General features: G+C 41.9%; 6 protein-coding genes across 7 annotated transcripts; 2 read left to right on the forward strand and 4 right to left on the reverse strand.

Moving 5' to 3' along the window:
- Positions 1–605: 605 nt before the first annotated feature.
- Positions 606–2,914, reverse strand: LOC102721102 (probable calcium-binding protein CML48). Its single transcript, XM_040526889.1, has 5 exons — positions 2,259–2,914; positions 1,752–1,798; positions 1,108–1,283; positions 991–1,009; positions 606–884 (listed from the first exon to the last, which is right to left on the reverse strand). Exons 1-5 carry the CDS (start codon positions 2,680–2,682, stop codon positions 780–782), a joined length of 771 nt encoding a protein of 256 aa, XP_040382823.1. The 5' UTR covers positions 2,683–2,914; the 3' UTR covers positions 606–779.
- Positions 2,915–5,934: 3,020 nt separating this feature from the next.
- LOC102721386 lies at positions 5,935–9,303 on the forward strand. The gene is made up of 12 exons (XM_006659630.3): positions 5,935–6,323; positions 6,446–6,510; positions 6,730–6,808; positions 6,938–6,956; positions 7,046–7,165; positions 7,802–7,871; positions 7,981–8,024; positions 8,234–8,275; positions 8,388–8,447; positions 8,543–8,610; positions 8,806–8,863; positions 8,958–9,303. Exons 1-12 carry the CDS (start codon positions 6,025–6,027, stop codon positions 9,045–9,047), a joined length of 1,014 nt encoding a protein of 337 aa, XP_006659693.1. The 5' UTR covers positions 5,935–6,024; the 3' UTR covers positions 9,048–9,303.
- A 591-nt stretch (positions 9,304–9,894) lies between these two features.
- Positions 9,895–10,596, forward strand: LOC102707237. The gene has a single exon (XM_040526812.1). The coding sequence runs from the start codon at positions 9,968–9,970 to the stop codon at positions 10,574–10,576; it is 609 nt and encodes a 202-aa protein (XP_040382746.1). The 5' UTR covers positions 9,895–9,967; the 3' UTR covers positions 10,577–10,596.
- Positions 10,597–10,835: 239 nt separating this feature from the next.
- Positions 10,836–16,890, reverse strand: LOC102707515 (kinesin-like protein KIN-5C). Its single transcript, XM_040526811.1, has 23 exons — positions 16,727–16,890; positions 16,515–16,644; positions 16,005–16,163; positions 15,554–15,903; positions 15,332–15,470; positions 15,126–15,223; positions 14,873–15,029; positions 14,552–14,621; positions 14,397–14,473; positions 14,226–14,279; positions 14,073–14,153; positions 13,878–13,989; positions 13,708–13,794; positions 13,441–13,616; positions 13,169–13,330; positions 12,990–13,097; positions 12,738–12,896; positions 12,578–12,661; positions 12,121–12,326; positions 11,914–12,015; positions 11,484–11,593; positions 11,239–11,390; positions 10,836–11,137 (listed from the first exon to the last, which is right to left on the reverse strand). The coding sequence occupies exons 1-23, from the start codon at positions 16,783–16,785 to the stop codon at positions 10,943–10,945; spliced, it is 3,027 nt and encodes a 1,008-aa protein (XP_040382745.1). The 5' UTR covers positions 16,786–16,890; the 3' UTR covers positions 10,836–10,942.
- Positions 16,891–19,122: 2,232 nt separating this feature from the next.
- On the reverse strand, positions 19,123–21,643 carry LOC102721667 (vesicle-associated membrane protein 727). 2 transcript variants are annotated; one of them, XM_006659631.3, is made up of 6 exons: positions 21,510–21,643; positions 21,190–21,420; positions 20,909–21,110; positions 20,694–20,814; positions 19,668–19,730; positions 19,432–19,575 (listed from the first exon to the last, which is right to left on the reverse strand). In XM_006659631.3, the coding sequence occupies exons 2-6, from the start codon at positions 21,383–21,385 to the stop codon at positions 19,432–19,434; spliced, it is 726 nt and encodes a 241-aa protein (XP_006659694.1). In that variant the 5' UTR covers positions 21,386–21,420; positions 21,510–21,643. The 2 variants fall into 2 exon arrangements, with proteins under 2 accessions (XP_040382488.1, XP_006659694.1); XM_040526554.1 differs by lacking the exon at positions 21,510–21,643 and having other exon boundaries at positions 19,123–19,575; positions 21,190–21,385.
- A 994-nt stretch (positions 21,644–22,637) lies between these two features.
- Positions 22,638–25,768, reverse strand: LOC102721949 (multiple myeloma tumor-associated protein 2 homolog). The gene is made up of 4 exons (XM_006659632.3): positions 25,661–25,768; positions 24,554–24,643; positions 23,407–23,668; positions 22,638–23,271 (listed from the first exon to the last, which is right to left on the reverse strand). Exons 1-4 carry the CDS (start codon positions 25,701–25,703, stop codon positions 22,971–22,973), a joined length of 696 nt encoding a protein of 231 aa, XP_006659695.1. The 5' UTR covers positions 25,704–25,768; the 3' UTR covers positions 22,638–22,970.
- Between the last annotated feature and the right edge of the window lie 196 nt (positions 25,769–25,964).

Consider the following 25,964-nt stretch of genomic DNA (forward strand, 5'->3'; position numbering starts at 1 on the left):
TATTGCGGTTGGGCAGTGCAAGTCACACCATATTTTATTTAAAATTCAAATTATTTTTCAATTTACAGGGTGGTTTTATCCTTGAATCGATAGCAAATGCAAAGTCGGTCGCTGCTGTTGGATGATAATCTAAAGGGGTACAAGCAAGTTAAAAGGCTATAGACGTCCTCTCCCTAGTTTCATATGTTGCGCTTATGTTTGATAGTAAAATAAAAAATCAAATGTTTGATCAATAGCAAAAGTGCAAATGGTACTGCTTCCAGCAAAAAAAAAAATGCGCAGTCATGATGCGCATCGTTCGACCTAGTTTAGAAAAGCAGTTCTAATTCGATGGTTTAAAATGCCGACCACATAATCAATTTGCAACTTAGTAGACTTCACATCAACCTCGTTCACATTTCACTAGAACATGAGCAAGAAACATAGATGTCCTACTTCCAATGTATCAGTAGTTTTTTTTTAAAAAAAAATGCATCCATACTTTTGGTGAGTTCATATTATATGTTAGCACCAAAATGAAAATTACATTTGTTTGGAGGCAAAGAAGGTAAAAACATGTCAGATTCCAGAACGGTCAAAATCAACACCAAAATCCGCCATCACAATTTACAAACAACCGCCTTTAGAGACCCAAATGGTGTACACAGGATACAATAGCCAAGTAAAGTCACCACGCCTATTTGCACAAACAAATCCAACTATACCCACTAGGAAGCAGAAACATAGCTGAAAGGCTGTACAAATGTACTGCTCGTCTGGTCTCTAGACACCTGATGAAGTCAAGGGACAATGAAGGGAATGACCATTGACAAGAACCCGTCATATGAAAAAGTTGCCGATCCTGTGTATCGCGTATCCTTCTCCTTGAATTTTTCCGTTAAACCCTGCGCCGAACCAAAAGAAGTTCAGTAATTAGCTTTGAATTTTGCTGCTTCTCTGCATGATTCAATCATAATTCAAAGGCTGCAGAATGGAAGGAAACTGGCATACCTTTACAATCATTCCACACCTGCAGAATTCATAGAGGCATATGAAATTATAGTCAGATCATTTGTTCGGATGAGGAGTTGACGAGTGATGAGATAATTTTGTGGGAAATATACTTACTCTACAAAGTTGTCAAAGTCCAACGCGCCACGGCTAGAGACTCCATTGTTGTAGTTTGCTATAAGAAGCTCAAGGACAGAAGGTGGAACAGCATATCCAAGACTGCGTAGAGCTTCTCTCAACTCATCTTTGTCGATTTTTCCACTCCGATCCCTATCATATCTGTCAAAAATGCCCTAGATGGTGCCACCACGAATAGAAATTAGCCCAAAATTTAGCTAAATGGAAGACAAGAATAGACACTATGGCATCAATTGATTAATCAAACACCTTATAATCATGCAAACCCTCACTTAGATAACTCAGTAGCCAATAATTCAAATATAAAGAAACATAATTGCGGCCAGCCCATCCTGATAGAACAGTTTACAGGGCCTCCACTCCAAAAGCATTTTTTTTCTCTCTTTTTTTTGTATATATAAAAGAAAGTCTACAAACATTAAAAAAAACACTACTTGAATCATTCAGCAGATTCCTTCACACGAGAGACAGGTTGGATGGGATGTAGTGCTGTCTACAATTTAGTATCCAGTTGAAGCAATGCAGAGAAGTCTTGAGTGAAAACAATGCAAGTCACCATAAAAAGAATGTAATGTGTCTGTTGTTTTTGTAGATTAAACTATAGTAATACTGTTGACACTCACCCGCCATTGGCCAAGGCAATTCCACAGTGATACAAACTCCACTGGACCTGCAAATCAAGGAGGCGAATGAGAAATCAGTAACCTGTGTATCTTATTTTGACAACTAGTTCGGTTGAGATGCATTGGATAAAACAAATGAATGGATGATTGTAGGCAATCATCGCTGTAATTGCGACTCAGTACTATGTAATTGCATGATTCTATCTTTACAGTTGTAGCAAAACTAAAGGTATTGTAAACTGGTAATAGCAGTATGTAGTGCTCCAATGTTTCCGATTCCATAGTATACAATGTGCTGCACCAAATTTCTACTGGTAATAACAATCAATTTACACTGAAGGATTTAAGACTTCCAACCAAACATAAACCTTGCGGCACGAATTCGATGGTTAATTTCGACTGAAGGGGAAAAAATGAAAAGTTTTTCTCCGGCGTGGCTGAAACCACTAAGATTCAAGAGGAGCACAGCACAGAAGTGATGAAATTATTAGAGGGAGGGGAAGTTACCCATGCGGGAGGGGGATTGGGAAGCAGGGTTGTTGAAGAGGAAGACGAGGAGGCGGACGGTGCGGATGCTGAAGCGGTGGTAGGCGGAGGAGAGCGCGTCCTGCAGCTCCCGCTCGTCGATGGAGCCGCTGCCGTCGCGGTCGGCGGCACGGAAGGCGCGCTCGACGTCGGGGTGCGTCCCCGGAGGGAAGGACACGAAACCCCCCATCCCCATCCCCATCGGGTACGCCTGCGGCGGGTAGGTGGAGGACGGGTAACCGCCGCCGCCGCCATGTTCGCAGGGGCAGGACAAGGAGGAGGAGGTCATGGGCGGCGCGGAGGGCGGGGAGGCGTAGCCATAGGAGGAGGAGGAGGAGGCGGGTGGCGCGGAGGGCGTGGAGCCGTAGGCGTAGCTGTTGTAGCCGTAGCGGTTGTAGTCGGCCATGGCCTCCAGGCAGCAGAACCAAGAAGAAAATGGAAGAGGAAACAAAGGGAAAGGCGTCGCCTTTATACTGCTACTAGACTAGTACGTGTGCATTCGAAGGGAAACAGCAAAGGCGTGTGGGCTTTTTGCCGTGGAAGCTTCCAAAAAATTGCAGGTGAATGGCAACACGAAGAAGAAGAAGAAGAAGAGGAGGAGGAGGAGGAGGAGGAGATCATCGGAACGAGTAGTAGCAAGTAAAAAAGAGATTTTGTTCCTTCTTTGCTAAGTATGCAGCAGAAGAAGAAGAAGAGAAGACGAACTGTGCCTGCGTTACGCTACACACCGTGAAGTAACTACGTGTCCTGTTTTATTGGTTTGGTTGTTGTACATGATTTCTAATGATGTATACCATGCCTATCTTCTTACGTATACGGTATACCAGACGTTTTGGTGTGTGCGTATGTGTATATATATTAATATTGATATAAATCTAATCAATATTAAAAACCTTATATTATTATGGAATAAGAGTATGAAACGGTGTACTGCATTGACCATTGAGCGACGCCTTCAACGTAGGATACCTCGGCCAGCCTAATTTGCTGATACAATTCCATTCCGCGGCGCATCGTCTTACGACCATGGAAATGGAATGCATGGTGGAGTAGATTCATACCAATATGCTGCGCGTGGCGCCGGGGGTCGCGTTGCTTTCACGCGCTTCGGCATCTCCACCCCAATGCCTGGTCAACCATGTAAATCTAAGCGTCTACTCCAGTAAACAGCAATTCCAACCTATCCTCCAACCTATCCCCCTATTTCGCTCAAATTAAGCATTATTGAAACGATCTATTAATGTTTAAGAATAATCTGTGAATAAAACATATACATGTATGTGTTTTATTAGATATCTAAATGAAAATAAATAAACTAAAATAAAAAAAACCTTAAAATCAACTCTAAATTTAAGTTTTAAAATTCAAGTAATGGCTTAAAAACATAAGCATCAGTCAAATAGATGTTTTTTTTAACAAATTCCTACAAGTGCAGAGATGAATATCAAGGACCCCTCCTAAAAATAATCTATTTGCTAATTGTCCCCTTCGTTTGTTAACGTGTGAAGCCATGGGTTACATTCGACGATTGTCTTATTTAAAAATGTCCCATCCTTAGGCTTATTCAAGAAATAAGACAAAAAATGTATTTGTAAATGAAAAATAATCTATAAATAAAACTTTTATATGCGTGTTTTTATCGATCTAAAATTAAAAGCTAAAAAATAAATTAGGATAAAATAACCCCAAAATCAGTTGAAAATTCAAATTTTGTCTTATAAGCAAAACAAAAAAGATAACGGTAAAAGTATGTAGTTATTAATTATTTTATTGAATTTGTCTAGTGCATAAGCTATGAATACTTGTAATATAGTAAATAAGATGTAACCTAACTAAAAACATTAATAAGCCTAATGGTCGACGGTAACTCCACAAATTAAATAGGTGTTAAGTATGAAAAAATAAAACTAGTAACTCTAATACTTTATATAACGGTGCGATCCCACAAAAAGGGCAAAAGATTAGTTACGAGGCCTGTCATTATTTCTTTTGTCGAGCCATTAATTCAATCAAGAAATCGAAAATAGTTTCTCAAGACAGGGCATCTCTGTGAACTGACTATCTATTCATTAATCATTACTCAATATATTTTGTAAATAACATATTTTTTAATGATTTAAACCATGCCAATATTCATACCGCTCTTCTCCACCATTTCTTCTCTCCCCTCTATCTCTTCTACCCCGTACATTTTCTCTACTTATGTATAACCTCACAAGCCACCTCTTGGCTCACCGGTGGCGATAAATCCCACCTAACCAACATACTTCCTCCCCTTCACATCCCTCCATCCTATGAGTAGCTTCGAGATGCTTCTTCGCTAATAGAGACATCGCCACCCCTTTTGACTTCTAGCCACTCCAACGATGATTTTTTTTCCACCACCAACACTCGCTCTTTGCCCCCTCCCCCTCCTCTCCTGCAGTCGAGATGACCACTCGGCACCCCCACCATAGCCACCGGTCCACAACTGCAACCATTTTTTTAAGCTATAAAAGAACACTCTGCCTTCCTACCCTGATCATAAAACCATCATCCATATCTTTTACCTTTTGCTTATACTTATAAACCAAAATTTAAATTTTCAACATTAAATTTAAAGTTGATTTTAAGGGTTTTTTATGGTTGTTTATTTACCATATTTGGCTTTTAAATCGATATTATATATATATATATATATACATTTTAGTCGTAAATTATTTTCTGTTTATAAATATAGCATTTGTATTTTTCTTAAAAAATGACCTTGTAACCACCGCTCGAAAGGTCGGTTAAGTCGCTGAAGGCAAAGCAAATCATAAATCTTGGATTTGAGATTCTTTGCAGTCCACTGCACCTTCCAAATCTTGAGGCAATTATAGACAAGAAAATGACTTATTTTTTCTCCAAAACGTGCTGATGGATGTATAGTAAATCCGAAGCATCACACTATTATGGGTACTACTACATATACCATGTCATAACATCTCTAACAGAGTTGCAAATGACTCTCCAAACTAAAATTTAGCGACTTAGACTAAAATTCGTCCTCCAACAGGCTGGCCAATCAGATGGCCAAACTATCCGACTGGCCAAACTACTCGTGTCGCTAGCCAAATTTGAACAGCCAAAATACACTTGTCAAACTTAGACCCTACGCATGGGCCCACAAACAGTACTACTATCATACTACAGTATTACTATACTACTGCAGCAAGCGACAACACACCGTCGGGAGGTTACCGTTACCATCGAAGGGTCAACGCTGCCGAGCCTCCCCACACCGCGCCAGCTCCGCCCTCTCTCTTTTTCTCTTTCTTTCTCTCTCTCCAACAGACAGGCGACAGAGGCGGACGGCAGAGGCAAGCGGCGGCGGGAGGGAGAGAAAGAGATTGAGGATGTGGGAGAGAAAAAGATAGAGAGAAGAGGATGACGCGTGGGCCTAGCTGTCATAGACTCGAAATGGAGAGGGTTAATGGAGAGATAAAAAACGAATTTGAGTGACCAAATAAAATGTTAAGTGACAAAATAGTTATTTAAAGAGTTTAATTTAGACTATCTATTGATTATGCTCTGATGTCCTAACAGGAACACAAACACTCAGAACCAAAACAAGTGATGAAGAAGAAGAATATACTCTACTAGCAGTAGATCGCTCGCTTGGAGCATTTCTGGGCGTGCGGCTGGAGTGAAGTGAAGCGTTTGTGGGGGTTCACTTCCACACGTGTGCCATACTTTGCGGTGGTGCCGCTCCCCTCCCTCACCCGCCATGGCCGCCACGGCGCTCCACCTCCCGCCTCTCCTCCTCTCGCGCCGCCTCCGCCTCGGCCTCTCCTCCTCCTCCTCGCCCTCGCGCACCAGGAGGACCACCCGCCTCTCCGCTCAGCTCGACGACGACGACGCCGCCTCCACCTCCACCTCCACCTCAGATAAGCCCTTCGCGCCGCCGGCCGGCTTCAAGCCGCCCGAGCCCAGGCGGTTCGAGGTCAAGCCCGGTCAGGCTGATAACATCTCCACCGCCTCCCTCGCCATTCCCTTCCGCCTCGGCACCGGCGTGTTCGTCCTTGGGTGCGTTGCTCTGCTCACACACCCAATTTCGATCCAATGCTCTCTACACCTTATTCAATTTTACTGCCAAATCCTATCCTATTACTTACTTGGTAGATTGCTTGGATGGATTTAATGTGCAGATACTCGGTATCGCTTGTTTCTCCTGACGAGGTGGCACCAGATGAATATGCTTTGGATTTCCAAGGTACTCCACAATTTTCTTCGCAACCACAAAATTAACCAAAAATCATAGCACATGATTGATTGTCATTTTGCACGCTACAACCAGCTAATGTGATTTTCCTTTGCGTTGTAAAACAGCCAACATGTACATATCCTAACAACTACTCAACTACCGGTGTTCAGAGTTCAAATTTCAAACCAGTAGACAGTAACCCGTGTGCATGTGTGTTTTCTATGCCAGGTCGGAAGGTTAAGGAATCATCAAAGATAGGGCAGTGTCCTCGACCAGAAAAGCCTATCGAGATTTACGAGTTTGAAGGGTACCTATCATCTTCTCTGTTTCTATTGAAACATATATTGTTCAGACCCAAAATTTTTTATTTTGGGTACTCTCTCATGCTAACTTGTTCCTTCCATTCAATTGCTGGTGTATTCTGCCTCAATTTCAGCTGCCCATTCTGCCGAAAGGTGAATATTTTTAGTTTTCGTCATCTGCACCTTGCACTTTTCCTTCTGTTATGTATGAACATTTTTTAGTGGTCATGTAAACCTTGCAGGTCAGAGAGATGGTAGCTGTCTTGGATCTAGATGTTTTGTTTTACCCCTGCCCTAAAAACGGCCCTACATTCCGCCCAAAGGTTTTAGAAATGGGTGGAAAGCAACAATTTCCTTACATGGTATGTAATTTATCATCCATAATTTTTTTGGTTTCTTAGGTCATGCTTGATTAATACGTTCTACTTTTACACATCTATGAATTAGTGAAAAGCGGTATACGAAAATTTGCCAACAACTTATAAGCTTAAGCAGAAATTTTAAATTTGGGTTTTATCATTAGATCGCTAAGAACACATATAAAAATTTTACCCACTAATTAGTTTTTAATTGTTAATAAGCTGTTTTGCTTATAATAAGTATAAGCAAAACGGTGAGGCTGGAAATGTATTGGACAAACAAGCATGCTCACAGAGTCACTATTACCATGTATTCATGTTTGGGAGTCTTGAATACCTTCCAAAATGATTTCTTTTTGTTTTTATGGAATTACTTTGCTACTGCGGTGTGGCTGCTTTTCACTATGGATATTTAGGTATTCTTCCTATATTTGGAAGAAGTATTAGGTCATGCTTGATTCATACGTTCTACTTTTACACATATATGAATTACTGAAAAGTGGTATACGAAAATTTTCCAACAGCTTATAAGCTTAAGCAAAAATTTGAAATTTGGGTTTTATGAGTCTGATACTGTTGGAAATTTGGAAGAAGTTTTAGGTCACTGTTATCATCATCTAAGCTACTATTATACTGCAGGTGGATCCAAACACAGGGGTTGCCATGTATGAGTCTGATGCCATCGTAAAATACTTGGCCGACAAATATGGTGCCTATTTCATGTCTCATTTGTGCATATATCCCTCCCCCTCTCCCTCTCCCTCTCCCTGAGGCTTCAGGATGCTTCCTACTAAACTCCACTTGCCCTTTTTTTTCAGGTGATGGGACTGTTCCAATTATGCTATCACTTGGTATATTGACAGTAAGTTGCCAGTGTCCTGTATTCCACAAGTACATGATCTGTTTCTGCCCTTCTACCTTAGTTGAAATTTATTTTTCAGTTTACCGTCTAATCCGTCTTATTTGATACATGATTCTTAAATTTACACCAGTCAGTACCCAACAGCTTGCATTTTTCGAGTTTTCATTCAATTGTGCATTTGGAATAACCTGATGCTCTTTCTTCCGTAGACTATAACAGCAGGGCTCGCACTGAGTGGACGTAGAGGGAAGGTACATATTGTACCTACACCCGTGTGTTAAAAACAGTTTCCCCTTGTTTACTGCATAGTCCTCGTAAGTTTTGAATGAACTATATCCAGGGCTGACCCACTATTTTTAACAGGGTTCTACCTATACTCCTGCAAAGCTCCCACCCCAGCCAATAGAACTATGGGCGTATGAGGTCTGAATCCTCTGCATACTGATACGGTTGCACTTGCCGTTTCCTGTGGCGTAGTGCCAGATCCAGAATTTGACCGATGCATGTTTTCTCTTCAGGGATCTCCTTTCTGTAAAATAGTACGAGAGACCTTTGTTGAATTAGAATTGCCACACTTGCTACACAGGTATTCAGATGATTATTACTTTCCACCCGTACCAAATTTGCTGGATATACTGCAATCTATCATTAGTGTTCTTTCCTGCTTTAAATAAACCCTAAGAACATGTTCCATGTAGGCAAATTGCATCTCTGTAGCACAGAGGCTTGCAGTTGCAAGCATTATACTCTTCGTGTAACTGATAGCTGAAATTTTCTGCAGCTGTGCACGAGGCAGCCCCAGGAGACAGGAATTCCTTAAGAAATATGGTACTTTCCAGGTTCGCAACCATCAACTTTTATCCCTCCAAGTCTCCAACTGCAAAAATTCTTCTTTTGTGTGCTAGTTTGTGAGATGTATTGCTGTTGTGACAGGCTCCTTATATCGAAGATCCTAACACAGGGGTCAAGATGTTCGAGAGCGCTGACATCATAGACTACCTGAGGGCAACATATGCGGCTTGAGATTCCCTTTAACTTTTTCTCATATCTGAATTGTCAATATGCAGTATATGCTACACTGATAATATGGCATATCTCAAGTGTCCATATGCATTGTACATTCTCTCTATTATTTACAAGGAATCCGCGAGCTCATAATGTAGTACATGCAAATACAATTATACATAACTGTTCTGAAGTATAAGAATTTCTACACCCCGTTTTACAGTAACGAATGATGAGTTAATGAGTGTCTTTGCACGCTGAAATGAAGCTTCTTTCTTTTCTGCCCAGTTGTTTTTCGGATCTTTAGTGTGACCCATCTTCATAAGAAAGTCAAACAAAATTTTGTCCAGTTATTTGGGACCGTAAAACCCTTGATTTTCTCAGCCTTATACGACCTTAATTGAACAGGATCTGATTTTCTTAGCCTTATTCATCTCAACAGGATATTGGTGTTTGAGAGGATTGTCCGATTACTTTATAGCTATTTGAGGGTCTAAATAAGTGACTAAACTGTTATAAAGTTAAAAAATAGTTCTGGAAATATCATATAAGGATTTTTCAATTAAAAAATCATAAAAATACATTGTTTAGAATCTCAAAAACTAAATTTATAAAACTAAATTTTAGGAAATAGATCCGAAAAATATATCTTTAATAGATTTTTAAATATGTTTTCAATATTTACGTATGCATATATGTTCTCAATATGGGATAATTGAGTTTTGAGTTTATTCTAAAAGTGGGGGTAACTTTTAGATATAATATTTTTAGATGAATTCAATATAAAGTTTTGGGAAATTTATTTGTATCACCATCTTGAAGATGCACCATTAAGTCTGGCCTAGTACTAACAGAATCTCACGCGAAGAACACCCAAGATAAAGTGGCACGCGCAAGCAATCTTTGCGTTCCGGCAAAAAGAAAAAAAAAGTGACAAGATGCCTAACCCAAATCCCCAGTACATGAACGGCTCGCCGTCGCCGTCGCCGTCGCCGGCGTCCCGGGGACGGTGGAGCTGGGGCTCGGCCCTCGTCGGCGCGGCCTCCACGGCGGCGGCGGCGGCGGTGCTGCTGTGCCGGCCGCGAGACCCGAGCTTCGAGCTCATCTCCATCAGCCTGTCCACCTTCCACTTCCGGCCGCCGGCGGCGCTGGACATCGGCCTCACACTCACCGTCCACGCCACCAACCCCAACGTCGTCCCCGTCCGGTACGGCCCCTCCACCGTCTCCATCCTCTACGGCGGCGGCCACCTCGGCACCGCCCACCTCGACGCCGGCGAGCAGCCGCCCACCTCCTGCCGCCTCCTCCACCTCCCCGCCCGCCTCGACGCCGTCGAGCTGGCGCACCACGCCCGCTCCATCCTCGCCGACACCGCGCGCCGCCACATGGAGCTGGACGCCGCCGTGAAGATCGCCGGCGAGGCCGCCGTGCTCTTCTGGTCCCGCCGCTTCTCCGTCCGCATCGACAGCCACATCGTCGTCGACCCCGTCTTCCTCGACGTCATCGAGCAGCAGAACCACTCCGAGATGCAGCTCTACCTCACCTGATTCCATTCCATTCCAATTCTTCCCCAACCAAAAAATCCCATCTTTCCTTACGCGTATGCAATGCAATCACAATTATGCAATGAGATGAGATTTCAAACGCAATGTTCATCATTTCAACAAATCTTAGGCACAAGATTATGCTGCTCCAGTAATCACACAGCAAAACAACAAATAGCTACACATAATAAACTCGAATGATGGTAAAGATAGCAAGGGCGCTGGGGGGTGGGGAAGCTGAGATAGCTCGCAACCCACAAAGACAACAAGGACACCAAAACACAACCAGCGTTTGATGTCCTCTTCTTACTAATAAGATTACACATGGTACACACATTCGATTCATCCCAATGGATTTCTTGTTCTTCATCAGTTGTTGATGGTGGCGAGCGGCGAGCGAGGGATGAGCGACGGCTTCGGCTCTTTGCTCGACTCGTACGGGTGGTTCTCGCGGAACTCGTCCATCAGGGACTCGATCGGCATCGCCCGCAGCGACTCGATCGCGACTTTGCTCGGCACCTCCGGCTCCGACCTCACCGGAGTCTCGCCGGACGGCTCGTAGTCCTGCACAGGAACAGCATTGAAGCACCGGAGTTCAGGCAATGGTTGGTGAAACTGGAACTGAGAGTAGCTGAATGAACAAGACAGTAGGTAGTCTCACTCACCTTGTAGCTGCTCTGGAATGCATTGTCGGCGTGCGTGTTGATGCCGGCAGTATGGCTAGAGTGGTTCTCCTGCAGATGCTGGATCTCTACCAATTGGGCTTCTACCGTCGACACCACTCTTGATGACGAATTGCGCGCCGCCTCCAGCATATCTGAAGCGAACAGATGGAAAGCAAGTTGAGGTTAGCTAGGCATTTCCGTGTTAGAATTTAAATGAGCAGCGTTGCTTAGGTCTCAGAAATTACTGTCAATATCCTGAAGTATGTCCTTGCTGCTGTTAGAGGCCTGTTCCTCAGCCGTGGCACGGGAAGATGCAATCTCAGCTTCATGCTGCTCGTTGGTTTCGACTGCACTCCTGAAATATATTTTAGACAGTAAAGCTGGTTAGGCTGCTTTCAACACATTAAACAATGCCAAGCATGCAAGGTGACACTTTCTCTGCAGCAGATTAAGTTGTTCACCACGAATTCAGAACAGACCTTTTCTTCTGAAAGCATGACAATCAAGATTTCAGAAACAGTTGTGCTTAAAATGCAAGTTTGTTTAGTGGAAATCCAGAGGAAAAACACTACACAAGACTTCCTAACCAGCTGTGACCAGCAACAGCTAGTTCCAGAGAAACTTGAACTTCTGCTGTGAATTTCGCACAAGGTAAATGCACAAAATAAAACTTGCCTGACAAGTGCTTCAACTTCAGCTACTTGTTTTCTGCATAGATCGTTAACAGTTGCATGTGATGTTTTCCATTGTTGAGCAGCTGTGTCGACAGTGCATGCGCTGAGTTCAGTACAAACCATTCATTAGTGAAAGCCAGTCAAATAAAAATGGATCAAGAATTGAAGAAATAATAATAAAATGTTAGAAGCAACTGTAAAGGCATACCATTCCTGCAGAATGGTTTCCATGCGACAATGCTTAGCTGCAGAGAAGTTCGACCCAACTTTGCAATCATTCTCTGCCTGCTCGGCAAACATCTCCCACTTTCTCTTGGCGTCTTTCGTGACAACCTCCATAGCGGACGTGTGCTCATCCAAAAATGCTTTGTTTCCACGTGCCGCGTCACCCATATTGTTTAATCTAACACCCACCTGCAGGAAAATACACTAGGCTCAATCCAAACCGAACTACCACTTAAGTCGCATGCTTCAGAGGCTACCCAAAATTACGGTCGCCATCCAAAGCATGCCTCAAGGTTAGTCAGACTTACTAGTTAAATTCCATCAGTTGTAATTTTATCCATGAAGATATCAAAGTGAATTACGATGTGCCTCTACTAAATGGCCATGAGCCAAACCAGATGCCTAAGACGTATTTATGATGTGAAAGCATGTAAACTCACCAACTCTCGTTGTCTAGTAATGTGTTTAGAGACCAAATTGGTGATATCTGCCAGAAGCTTTTGTTCTTCTGATTTTGATTGCTCCTGCATGAAATTGACTCTATTAGATACAGCAACAAACATTGCCAATCAAGCAGTGAACAAAATGGGGATCAATCACCTCATAAGCCTTCTGAAAATCTTCAAGGCTTTTCACTTGTTCTTCATGTGTGTGATTGGAGTGATTCTGCAACTTCGATGTTTCCTCCACATACTTGTCAAAGAGCCCAAGAATGAAACTAGACATATCCTTCGTCCTATCCAAACTAATGCGGAAACTCTGCAGAATAAGGGAGTAAACTTTAACTAAGAGCTGATCATAGGAAGCTTGTTGACGATTTGGAGTGTATAGCAGTCAGAGCAAGCAGCTGACCTCGCGTAATTCTTGAGTGAAATGTGCTACTTCGCTTCGGTGGTCAGCTAACAAATTCTGGATATCACTAAATATCTTCTGAGCCTCTCCCTCGACACAAGCTAGAAGCTGTTGGAAAAATTAATGCCATCAGAATAACTCAAAGGGTAGTGTATTTGCTGAACAAGAAAATTGCTTACCTGATCAAGACTGCAACAGCTTGCAGCAGACAGTGATGATATATCCTCCAGTGTAGAATTTGCATTTGCTTTATGCAGGAGCACAACATTTTGGAAGGCTTCCATGTGCGACATATATAGTGCTTTTGATGCTAAAACTTTCTTCTTTATCTCCAAGGTAGCCTTAAAGATGTAGCAAGAAAATATTAAATATCATATATTATGTAACCGTTCAGCCCAAATAAATATTTTGTAAAATTAGGCATGAAGATTTAAGGAGTATAAATGTGTACCATGTCATGGGAATCAACACAGGATTTGCACAGGTTCTCCACAGACTTAAGGTGTTTATTTTGCTGGTCTACAGATGAGGCGAGGGTAGTGGAGAGAATATCCAACTTGGAAGCCAGGTCAGCTTGGAATGAGTTTACCACTGACCTATTTGCAGCATTTAGCTTATCCCCTCGAGCTATTTCAACAAGTTGATCAAGTTAGAACAAACGACAAAGAAAATAATGGTCAGTATAATGTAATCATAGAATTAAGCCTAAAGTGCCTACCAATCTTGGAGTAGAGTGAAGCATTGTCACGGTTAGATTTTTCCAGGTCTGATCTCAGAAGACAAGCTTGTTGAGTTAAAGCATTTTCTGATCAACAAAGTTGAATTAAAATATTGTTAGAATTATTAAAAGTTCATCTGCAGGAATTAAAAGGGAGGGAAAAATTGAACCTGCTTTTTTCTGCTCGGAGATTATGAAATCTTTCTCCTTCAGATTATACTGGGCCTGCTTCAGATCTTCTTTGGTTGTGGATAGTAAGTTGCTTGTATGGTCCAGACATTTCTATCATGGTTTAACATTATAAGCTGCCGATCACAAAACAGTATAATAAAGCTATAATAACTGACTTGCAGACATCAATTTACCTCAGTGGCTTCAAGCTTTTTGCACAAGTCAGCAGAATGTTGAAGCTCTGAGTTGTACTTTTCTTGAAGATCATTAATTTGCTGAAAATGCATGCAAAAGATCAATTTTAAGCAAGTTACAAAAATAAGATATACGTAGAGTACTTCACAAACCTTCTGGTTTGTTTCCAATGAAGCAGTCATCTGCTCAATTTGATCTGCCATGGCCTTTAAAAGGAAACATAAGAAAAGTTAGCATCAACAGGAAAACGCTGCAAAATCTTCTCAGAGCTATACAGTTTTGTAATCTTTGCCCTTTCAGATATCTTAAATCCGAAACATTACCTTCCTCTCATTTTCCTCCTGCTGATATCTGTCTTTTGGAATGTAAACTCCAACCTTTTCACGTGCAGCATAGACCTCTGGGAAGAAAGATTTTTGTGAGGTTATTCTTCAACCATTATGAGTTACTTACAACAGACTGCCAATTCACTACAAACCTGCTTTAAGTCGATCGATTTCTCCATACAGATCTTTAATTAATGTTGATTTCATCATTTTCTGGTTTACCTGAAATATAAAAATATACCAGACATTAACTAAGGCTGTACTGTGCAATTAGAAGTATTAAGGAATTCACTGAATTTTGGCTAATACTCTTCAAATACACTAAATATTGCTATGTTCTAAGCACCAGCATTTGATCTGTTTCACTGTTTTTGTATGATTAATTAGCCCATGCTCATGTAGTGATTAATTCTACTTTAATCTATATTCTATTGCATTGAGTATGTAAATGTGAGAAAATGGTAAAGGATCACCTCAGGCCTGTTTTTGATGCTCTTTGCCCGGTGAGCATAATCTAAAGTACTCAATGTTTCCTCTAGACAATGTACTGAGGGCGACACAGTAGCAATGATGCAAGTTTTAGTCCTCCCTCCTAACGAATCACGGAGCAACCTTGTAAGCTTACTGTCCCTGAAAGGCAAAAATAGATTGCAGTCAAGGTCAGAAGGATTGAATTAGTAATAAAGGACAAATCAAATACTGTTACAATGTATTTTAACCAATTACCTGTAAGGAACATGTCCAAGGTGCTCAACTAAAGCTGTAATGACACGACCTAAAGTAAGCAAGCTTTTGTTTATTTCACCAGCCTCTCTTGCTCGGCCCTGTAATCAGGCGAAAATGTCTAACTCAATACTAACATAGAATAGTCAAAGCATTGATGTATGTTTTATGCAAACAGTTGTATTCAAGCTAGTTACACAATACCGTACCTCCCTAGCTCCAGAACGAGAGATATTCTCTGATCCAGCAAGGTCAACCAGATTTAGTTTCCCACATTTTATGAGTTCTTCTCCTTCAGGAGTAGCCTCTTTTATGTGGATGGTGATTGAGAAAAGGGAGTGGGAACGACTGAAATATAAAATACGGTAATTAGCAGACAAGTTTGTTCAGATGAGCAGTTGAAAGTTGAAAAGGGCAGGGGAATGATGTACCTGGATTGCTTGTTCAACAGAGTCTCTGCAGTTCGACGCTTTGCGGATCCTCTTTCCAAAAGAGAGAATATTTCGGTGGCATTCGTTACTATCTCTTCCTCCAGACCTCTCACAAGCACCCCACCTTTCCCGTCCTCCATAAGAGGTAGGGGCTTTTTCTGCCGTTCTTCGAGGGCAGCTTTAGATATCTCTTCGGGTGCAAGAAGATCAGTGATTTCCTCGTTGTACAGCTCGAGGAATGTAACCTTAACACTGTACTCGGTATTCTGGCTCTCCAGTGTATCAAATATTTGCTTAACTGCCCTAGGTATGACCCCAGCATCAGCAGGCAATTGGCCCTTTGGCCCACTCTGCAAGCATTTTTGAAAAGGAATGAGAAACTAACTATAAGTTACCGTTGGTAGAAGCAACAAAAAAAGTTAACGAAAGATCAACAGCAGCATAGGCTTGCCTTGGCTCTCCTGCATTCACCCTCCATGGTGTAGGTCTTCCCAGTGCCAGTCTGGCCATAGGCGAAGATGGTGCAATTAAAACCCTCGAGCACTTCATTTACAATAGGAATAATGGCCTGGTCATACAGATCTCTTTGCCTAGCTGTTGGTCCAAAAACCTGGAGGAAAGGGGGAAAAACAGTAGCATATTAGACCTCTGTAGTGTGCGGCCAAACCAGAAATGAAACACACTTTTCCATCCCTCCTGCACTGTTTGCATTTTATTTTTTTGTAATGTCTTCTATACATTGAAGTGGGTGTGGTTATTGACTTGTGTTTTTAGTGAAGTGGGTGTGGTTATTGAGAACATAAGGCAACAAAATGCAGATTCAGCTCATTCCTAAGAAACCCTAACCACTGAAAATCCCCTCGTTACCGTCAAAATCGCCGAAAACTAGGAGGAGCTGAACCTGGCGACATTTGGAAAAAAAATGCAGATCTGGGTGGAGGAAGGCGGGAGGGAAGCGAACCTTGTCGAAGGTGAAGACCCGGTCGATCTGCTTCCCGGCGATGGTCTGCGTGACGGCGACCTCCCGCTGGAAGTCGTTGCAGGTGACCACCTGGGGCGCGTTGCTCCGGAGCTCGTCGTCGCTGAAGGGCCTGGCGGGCACAGAGGGGGAGGGAGGGGGTGAGGGGCGGCGGGGGGGAGGGAGATCTGGGAGGCGCGCGCGGCAGGGCGTACCTGCAGCGGAGGAGGACCTGGACGTTCACCGCCTTCTCCTTGTCCTGCCGCGACGACATGGCGGCGGCGAGGGTGGAGGAGAATTCGAAATCCGGGCGGCGAGGGGGTGGGATTTGGGAGGAGCGGGGGTGGAGGGGGAAGGGGAGAACAGAGGGAGAATTCAAAATTTTTGGAGTGGTTTGTGACTGCGACAAGAGAGGTTGAGGGGTGGCCTTATGTATGCGTCCCGATCCCCACGGGATGCGACGTTCGATGTGCCCTTCTGGGCTGCGGCCCAGCCCAGCCCAGCCCATCAGTCATTCTCTTTTGTTTTTTTATTATACGGCTTTCTTTTTTGCTGGGTGTTCTCGCTATGGGGAAAATTCGTAGATTGGGTGCTTGGCTGGACGTTGGTAGACTATTTCGGCTACTAATTAAACATAGAGTTCAGAAACCATTAGACAAATGTTTTAAACCTAATTAATCTATCGTTAACACATGTGAGTTGTTGTGGTGGTTTTGGCCAATCATGAATTAATTAGGCTTAAAATATCCATCTCGCAAAATCCTTCTAAATTATACAATTAGTTATCTTTTAACTATATTAATACTCTATACATGTATCCAAAGATTCGACGTATCGGGTGAACGCGAAAATTTTTAGGAAAAGGCCTAACAGCCGGGGGAACTAGCCTGATTAAGTAATTTACCTAATGGAATTGTATATGAATCAGCCTGTTGATCATTGATGTAGCTCTCATTTAAATCGTTCTCTCCAAGTCGTCAGCAATTCATTGATTGCCAGTAGTAGCTGGCTTGTTAGGACAAGTACAATAATATAATATAGATGGTTGTTGTCTATTCGATATATACGGACAGCTAAATAGACAGTTTGTACAATGATTTGTCTATTTATTTGTTTACAGAATATTTAATTTATCCTTTGACACATAAATCAAGGTAATCAATAGCACTAGGGAATAGACGAGACGCAGCGTACAACAGTGCTAGCGGTGTCAGTTTGGTATCGGAGCACGCACCCTTACCGTCTCTTCGCGAAGAGACGTTGTGGTCGTCTGTTAGATGAAGAGAGGTTTTTTTTGTAAATTTCGTAATAGATGGCTTAAAGACAGACGTTATACGTGCCCTTACAACACAAAGATTTAATATACTTTTCAGCGATATGCTTGTGGGGATATCAAATCAATAACTTGAAACAAACACTTATGCCTATTTACTGATGTATGGAAAAAAAATGAAACTTATTGGTGTTTTTAAAAAAGGGAACTACTATGAGTTGTACAACCATGCTTATTTGCTTGTAGCTTGAAATTTGGAAGTTATGTTTCGTTGTACCAAAAAAATAATTTGTTTCCATGCACCCTGGAAAAATACTTAATTTTCTTTATTTTTGTATCATGTCAATCATGAATAGGACTAATATGAGAGCTACATATCCCAGATGCTTTGATTTACATGTTCTTAGATTATCCGATCAGCTACTGTCTCCTGGCCTCGCCGCTGTCTCAGAGACTCAAACGCTCTGTTTGACCTTCCGCCGCCAGATAACCTATCCCACTCTTCATCTCATAAGAAGCAGCAGATTGTTAGACTGGTAGGTAATAAGGCTGATTTTAATTTTTTCTTGTGCAATGGAAAAATATTGTCTAGGAATTTAAGTTTTTAAGATGAAAGAAATTTTGTTGATCAAATTGTTACTAACCGTTGACAAGCTGACGTAGGGTTCCATGTGATGGCCATTGACATTTCAAATGTGGCTCATGGGCATTAGTGGTGTCATATGAACATTTAGCATCTACTATGTCCGTTTCATATCGTAAGACTTTCTGTTTTATCTAAATCCATCAATTGATGAATACATATAATTATATATATATATATATAGATTTATTAGTATCCATATAAATTTAAACAAGACTACACATAGCATCTCCGATATTATAACGCCATAGTGTAGGCACATGCACGTCACTAGTAGCAATAATTCTTGCAGCCGAAGCGAGAATCATACCATCGTTAAACCGAACACATTTTGAGGGTCTACTTTTACTGTGGTTATATATCATCATACACAAATTCCGCCGTCATACCTACTGTGTGAAAGGCAGAAGGCGTATGCAATCTAACTTATTCCGTGTGAAATTCAATTCAAATGGTCGTAAGGTGTGATCAGTATTCGAGTGTGATAGAAGCAGATCAGCAGAGCCTTCTCCCTTGCAAATTGCAAAGATAAACTGCGCCTTTCAAGCACTCAGAAATTTGGTGTGGTATCCTTCTCTTGAGACGGATCCTTGCAATCCAAAGAATCGACTGATTGCTGAAAATGAGAATATCCCATTCATATCTTGTTTTAACGCAGGACACAATCACCATCTAGAACAGCTGGGAGTGACCAATGAAAAGTAAGTTGAAATGAACTATTAGCATTTCAGAATGTACAAAATACAGATAGCCGAGTTGTCGCCTTCCACAAGGTTTGTTTACACAAGTATTCCATTTCCAGAGCCCCCTATTGTAATAATACTACTATGAAACATGAGAACGGGCCACAGGGAATTAAGGTCCATAAGGAGATTAACGCTGCACGTAGCATATTGAAAGCAGGATTTGCTGGTCGTTATATATGCACACGACATCGAATGCAAAAAAGAAGAAGAAGAAGAAGAAGAAGAAGAAGAAGAGGGAAACAGAAGATTTTGAATGTTCTAGCACTTGAAGCCCCCGCAAACAATTAGCCACAGGATGATAATCAACGTTGCAAGGGCACCACCCACCATCAACTTAAACCTCAGGTTCTGTAGCCACATCTTACGCCTGAGTTCTCTTCCATGTCTGTGGAAACTGTCAGCCTGAACATTGTTCCAAAACACACCTTAGTCATAGTTACTTAAAGTCATAAAAATACTAATAGAAACAAAAATCTCACACAGGTTTTCCATACCTGTGATTGTAAGGTTTCAGTCTTGCCAACCAAAAGCTCAATCTTCTCTCCCCGTTCCAATATCTATACAAAATCCAGGATAGTAAGAATCAGTTACATGAAAAATCAAGAAAAGGATTTTCCTTTCAGTTAAATACTTAAATGAAAGAAGCTGCGACCATTGTTTGGCTTACTGGTAAATGCTTTAATTACATAAGTAGGAGAATAGGAGATCTCTACATCAGTTCAACTAGAGAGATTATTTTACCCCAGGATATTGCAACTAACTTGTCATTACCATACTGCAAGGTAACGATTTTGAAATAAAAACATTTTTCTAATGATATAGGTTTAGACATGGGTTTGTATATTAGCAAAACTAAAAAGATAGTCATGTGCCTCAAGGTACTGCAACTAGCTAGCCAGTCACTATTATGCATTCACTCACAAAAAGGAGAAAATATACTGGTCTTTATTGAGTGCTATGACAACAAGTATGTGTTCACTCATAAAGTGAAAAATCTAATCTTATTCAGCACTATGCCGCTATGACAATAGTATGTACACACTCACAAAAAAGAAAAAAAAAGACCTTATTTTAACACACGGGACAATATCCTATCATTATCTGTTCAGTTTGTAAGTAATCACAGCAATAAAAGTCCATAATCTACCTCTTAAAAACTTCTATGCAAAGGAGCATCGACAATAGCAAATTGTAATAATATACCACAGAAACTCAAGAAGAAACTGTTGAAAAGGTTTTTATTGAAATTTCTTCTCAAGCAGAACAAGGTGAAACAGCATGTTTACATCATAACCTGATGTGATATCCATGACTACTTCATAAAAGAAATAAATCACATCTAAAAGAACCATAAGGTAGTCCCTATATGACGTATATGAATTGAACAGAGCAACTATTAGGTGCCCCCTTTTTTTAATGGAACAGCAGAGTCTGTAGGGAATCTTACTCAGACAATAATTGTTTCCGCTTACTCTATACTATCTTCTCTCTGAAGAGAGAGCATTGAATTGAACTCATACCTTCTCAATGTTGTCCATCATAATCCCTTTGACCTCTGTGAGATGTGCTTTCACTTTGGAGAGCTTGCTAATTTCCTCTGGATGATTAATGCAATACATCATGTGATCCTTGAGCCTTGGTCTATGCCCAAAAGCAAAGCACTAATCAGAGACACATTTGACACTAGTAAAAGGAACGCCCAAATCCTGTAACACGGCATATGGCAACTTCATACCCAAATTCCCGGTCAAGATTGTAGGCAATGCTAAACCGATCCTCCAACAGGAAGTCATCGTCGTCCGCATCATCGGCAAGCGGGTGCTGGCCCTCCTCATCAATACTGGACCCGTAGCGCTGCATGAAGTCTTCCCTAACCCTCTCTAGGAACACAAACGGCACGCTACGTCCGACCGCCTCATCGGCGACCACAAGAAACACTGCACCCCCCATAAACAGGCCCAAGTGAGCCATGGTAAATTAGGTTAGTACCGAAGCCGTGGTAAATTAGGTTAGTACCGAAGCCGCGGTCGACGAGGAAGTTGAAGGTGTGGCCGTCGCAGGAGTAGGTGGACTTGGTGCTGTTTGGAGGAAGCTTCTGGAGGCACTGGACGGCGATGGTGCTGAAGTTGCCGGAGAAGGCGGTGTGCTCGGCGAGCACGACGGAGCCCTTGGCCACGAAGCTGTATATCAGGGACTGCTTGTTGGCGTTCATGGCTGCCTCCCGAAATCCGCACAAGAAACCCTAATCTGTACAGCAGCCAATCAATCCATCAATCCAAAACCACCAAGAGGGAGTGGAATCAGAGCACGGCACGACAAACGAATCGGAGACTAACCCCGACGAGCAGGAGCAGATCTCTTGTGGTAGGAGCGGAACCTTGAACGGGGGCAAGGGCAGGATCGATCTGCTTCTCGGGGGATTGCGTTGCGTCTGCGTGCCTTTGCTGCGAATCAACCCCTCGCTCCTGCTAATTTACGTATTTGCCCTTAGGGGAGATCCTAGAGAAGGGACGGTTGACTCCGTTTTACAACCGAAAATCGATCTCTACGAAACCCAGATGATACTAAAACAAGTTAAAATTTTATTTCGAATTTTATGACCGTAGTTGCTTTATTAAACTACTAGTTATTATAAAAAACCCTATATATGTGATTATATGTGCATCACGTTTGACCGATCGTTCTCTATTTTACTTTCCCTCAGTTCCTAACACATACACAATGGTTCCCTCCTTTTACTTCACTTACCATTGTCATCAACATGTGGTAGCAAAAAGACAAAATCGGTGAGTATAAATCTCCGATGACAAGTCCCAACGACACAAGAGAGAAGAGGATAAATTGGATCACGCTGTCGTATCTCATTGCATTGAACAACATTTGTACCATCTCATTGTTACCGCGACACCGATGGAACATTGAGACTGTCTCCATCAATTTTGTTGCTCTCTTATACATCCTATGAATATGGCCTACGCAGTGAAATCTACGTTTGTCGATGTTCTCTCCAAATAACATCCCTACTCTCCATTTGCCCCAAACTGCTATTGTTGTTATGTCTACTGGTCACCCACAAGTTAGATCCTTCTATCTCTCTATCGCTGCAACCAATTATCTTATTTCTTTCATACAACATGTTTTAACTGATATAGACGAAATAAGAAAGGCACGAAAAGTATACGAGCGAAACTATATCGGTAAGGAAGATGAAGTTGCAACTCTAATACCATACGCAGTTCGTAAGTAACCACTACCATAAGAGCTATTGCTTTTAACGGCTTTTCACAGAGTTTGGTTGCCGCTTTTATGGCCACACTTCCTGAGCTGCTACACACTAAAAGACTTCTAACACTTCTAAAATAGATTTTTAAATTTTATATTAATTAATTTCATCATTTATACCTTAAATGGTTATACAAAAGATAAAAATATATTCCATTTTCCAGCACACTTCAAACACAACCGTACTCTATTTCTTAGGTGGTTTAATTTGATTTGAGATCATCCAACAAAAACCAGTTTCTACTCTATGGCTCCGGCCTTCACCAGGCACAAGCACGGCAAGACAAGGATGGGCAGAATAGAGATACCCCCACAATGCCAAATGCTCGGATATACACATGCTGCAGAGTAATTTTCTTGTAATTAAAGAAAACGGCAAAAAATTCAAGAGGCATAGACATTGTCTCCAAGAGGATACAAGACAAGTTAATTTTACACTACATCATCAAGCAAATTTAGCACGGCATGAAATATGGTAGCAGGACACTGTGACGCAGGCACGCATCTGTCTGTTATTAGCCTGAATCAGAATCATGCCTCCTCTTCTGCTTGTCTTTGCGGTGGCGCTTCGACCTGTCGTCCGACTCATGCCTCCTCTCATGCTTGTCACGCCTCCTCTCCTTTCCTTCAGAGTGCCTTTCTCGCTTCCGTTCTTTCTCCCCTTTCCTCTCCTCACGCCTCTTTTTGCTCCTTCGATCATCCTCAGAATCTTCACGTTCTGGTTTGGTTGCTTGTGGAGGGTCAAACTGCTCCGCACGAGCCATTTCTGGAGGATCAAGATTGAAGGAGCTCGATTCTTCCTCTTTGCGAGGGCCCCTGAGTTAATGTGCAATATCATATATTCAGTATAATGTTCATCAAATATCATTAGAAAACTTTCTTAGATTAGTTTGATTAGAAACATTTATATTATAATAAAGCCATATATTAGGGATAATAACGTCAACTTACTTGTATAAACCTAGACCCTGAACTTGTGCTGCTTCAGCATGTCCTGCTCCCAAGTCTTCTGCAGTTGATCCTCGCTTGATAAGCTCAGCATACTCATGCTTATCTAACCGACTGCCCTGAGGTCGACTACTACGCTTAGGAGCTAAGCCAAGTGCCTCCCTCATGGACTGCTCCTCCTCTTCCTTCACTCTCCTAATTTCTTCCTTCAGAGCATCTTCTGAGTCAGATTTCTTATCTCTTGTATACCAGAACAGGTCCTTCCCTGGCCAAGTTAGTCACTTAGTCTCTCATATCAATAACTTGTCATTGATAAAAGTTCTACATTTAAAAATATCATAGGTCTTACGAAAGTAAAACAAGCACTGTCATTTCAACCTGCTTCAGTTGAAAGCTTGTCAAAACATTTGGCAAGCCCAACATGAAAATTAGATTTATTGCTATTATCAAGGCATTTCCTAAGGTAAAGTTACCGAATTACTAGAGATGGCAACAAAAGCACATATGCCATTGTTGAACTCCTGCAATGCACTTACGACTCAGTTCGCTGCTCTTAAAACTTACACTGTCCCTACCAATTAATTGCTAGTAGGTCAAAGTGCATCAATGACTAAATATATTTCCTTCTGGAATCCATAAAATGAAATAGGATGCCCTTGGAGTTTGTTTGGGCATATGAGTAGACATATGCATACTTGTTTGTATTTGCTAACCCCGACAATTGACTTATGTTGCAACAATTAGCAGTCTCTCACTAAAACTGAAAGATATTCCAGTTCAATTACATCCAGAGTAATATCCTGGTCTATGCAAAAGGACCTAGTGTTAACCTGAAAGACTTGAGGAAGACATAAATAGCCATTCTGATTTCTGGACAGGAGATAAGAGGCTAAGTGCAATTGCTAATCACAGGTCTAATAGTCTAACAGTACAATTATATCTGAATGTGTTTTTGGTTATACGTACATGTATGCAGTTATGCACAAAAGTGAACAAGATTAGGAAACTACAGTCAGAGATATGATATTCTTAACCATTTATTTAGACCATGTGACAAAACAACAGCATAAAAAACACTACATTGCAACCAGCAGTAAAGTCTCGCTTTATAGGGAAGCAAATGGATGAAACACAGGATATGACTATTTACCTTTCTGCCATCTTCCAACAGGAGCCTTAATGCTATGACCGAGGTAATTCTCTCGGTGCTTGTCAACCTTTACATCATCCCATTTGAATTCTGAAAGGAACAGGAGGAGGTATTTAGATTTACTATGCATTTCTAGTAATTATATGTTGCAAAGCCATATAACAACAAAGCTAGCAAGCTACAATGCTAAGTGCAAGATGGAGATGCCTCATGGCAATACAAGGAACAGGACAGCATGTAGAAGAGCTTATTGCAACAACAAAAATGATCAAAATGCAGGCATGTTCATGTTGGCAAGTGTACAAATTGTCCAATGCATAATTTCCTATTCGAGCAAAGGTAACTTTATGTTCAAGGTGCATAATGAAGAAACACAGGGGCAATTGGATACCTAATAGACTAATAGTGAAGAACCCTCATCATTTGTAGTATGCAATGATAACCAAATTTTAATACTATTCCACCTGCGCTTGTCCCAGTACTTACATGACTAGCACGAGGTATAATTAGGCACTGATACACGTAAGTGATGATTGAATACTGAATTTATTATACACAAAGTAGCAATACAGTAAAACCTACAAACGAAAAAACTGCTCCAAAACAGAAGTGATTATCTTTTCTCCCAGATGCAACAGAGCGATTGCAATCTAATACGCAATTTGGATCAATTTCTCACTTTATTATCTTGTAGTGAAACAAATTTTCACTTATTCAGCATAATGAAGTCTTCAATTGTTCAGCACGATGATGAACGTTACCACTAAAAAGGATAAAATACAAAGCAGAGAGTAAACTAACTATTCAGTGGCTTCCAACAGCTTGGAGATCGCGCTAGTTTTTTCTTCCCCGATCACAAGAGATGCACAAGCTAGCCGAATGCAGGGAAACACAACGATTTGGAAGGAACAACTAAGACGGGGACACGAGAGGAAGATGAATCAACAACTAGCGAGTTTCTAGCAACAGCGACGAAACCCTAGGGATGCTCCGCGGATGTAAACCAAAACAAAACGCGGCAGATTTAGAGCCCGTAGCCAGAGATGGAGATCCGACGGCATGTGGATTCGGGGGGGTAAAGCAGGCAGGAGGGGGGAGAGAGCTTACGATCTCGTCCGCCGCGGACGCCGCCTCTCGTCGGGTGGTGCATCGCCGCTCCCGGCCGGAGGATGACGACGACGGCTTGCGCACTGGGGATTTCTTCCTCTCTCTCTCTCTCTCTCTCTTTTGTTTTTCTGTTTTCTCAATGGGCCGTTATGTTCCGGCCCACGAAAAAGGGAAGCCCACAAGAAAGATCTCCACCGTGCGCCCGGATCGGACGGTCGAAACATCACCGGAGCACTCGCCGCCGTCTCGCTCGCCGCCGCCGCCCGTCGCCGATCATCATGGGGTGACTTCCTGCTCGCCAACC

This window comes from Oryza brachyantha, chromosome 8 (genome assembly GCF_000231095.2).
Source record: "Oryza brachyantha chromosome 8, ObraRS2, whole genome shotgun sequence".
Taxonomy (NCBI): Eukaryota; Viridiplantae; Streptophyta; class Magnoliopsida; order Poales; family Poaceae; genus Oryza; species Oryza brachyantha.

Coding starts and splice junctions, on each gene's coding strand:
- LOC102707515 (XM_040526811.1), bottom strand. CDS start 16,785: ATGTCGTCGCGGCAGGACAAGGAGAAGGCGGTGAACGTCCAGGTCCTC. Junction 15,030..15,125: donor CTTGGACATGTTCCTTACAG/GTAATTGGTTAA, acceptor TTTGCCTTTCAG/GGACAGTAAGCTTACAAGGT. Junction 13,617..13,707: donor TTCACTCTACTCCAAGATTG/GTAGGCACTTTA, acceptor TTGTTGAAATAG/CTCGAGGGGATAAGCTAAAT.
- LOC102721667 (XM_040526554.1), bottom strand. CDS start 21,385: ATGAACGCCAACAAGCAGTCCCTGATATACAGCTTCGTGGCCAAGGGC. Junction 20,815..20,908: donor AATCTTGACCGGGAATTTGG/GTATGAAGTTGC, acceptor TTTTGGGCATAG/ACCAAGGCTCAAGGATCACA. Junction 19,576..19,667: donor CTGAAACCTTACAATCACAG/GTATGGAAAACC, acceptor AACAATGTTCAG/GCTGACAGTTTCCACAGACA.
- LOC102721386 (XM_006659630.3), top strand. CDS start 6,025: ATGGCCGCCACGGCGCTCCACCTCCCGCCTCTCCTCCTCTCGCGCCGC. Junction 8,025..8,233: donor TATCACTTGGTATATTGACA/GTAAGTTGCCAG, acceptor TTTCTTCCGTAG/ACTATAACAGCAGGGCTCGC. Junction 8,611..8,805: donor TTGCCACACTTGCTACACAG/GTATTCAGATGA, acceptor AATTTTCTGCAG/CTGTGCACGAGGCAGCCCCA.
- LOC102721102 (XM_040526889.1), bottom strand. CDS start 2,682: ATGGCCGACTACAACCGCTACGGCTACAACAGCTACGCCTACGGCTCC. Junction 1,799..2,258: donor CCAATCCCCCTCCCGCATGG/GTAACTTCCCCT, acceptor CTTGATTTGCAG/GTCCAGTGGAGTTTGTATCA. Junction 1,284..1,751: donor ATTGCCTTGGCCAATGGCGG/GTGAGTGTCAAC, acceptor GGCACCATCTAG/GGCATTTTTGACAGATATGA.
- LOC102721949 (XM_006659632.3), bottom strand. CDS start 25,703: ATGCACCACCCGACGAGAGGCGGCGTCCGCGGCGGACGAGATC. Junction 24,644..25,660: donor CGTCCGCGGCGGACGAGATC/GTAAGCTCTCTC, acceptor TGTTCCTTTCAG/AATTCAAATGGGATGATGTA. Junction 23,669..24,553: donor TGTTGGAAGATGGCAGAAAG/GTAAATAGTCAT, acceptor TAACTTGGCCAG/GGAAGGACCTGTTCTGGTAT.
- LOC102707237 (XM_040526812.1), top strand. CDS start 9,968: ATGCCTAACCCAAATCCCCAGTACATGAACGGCTCGCCGTCGCCGTCG.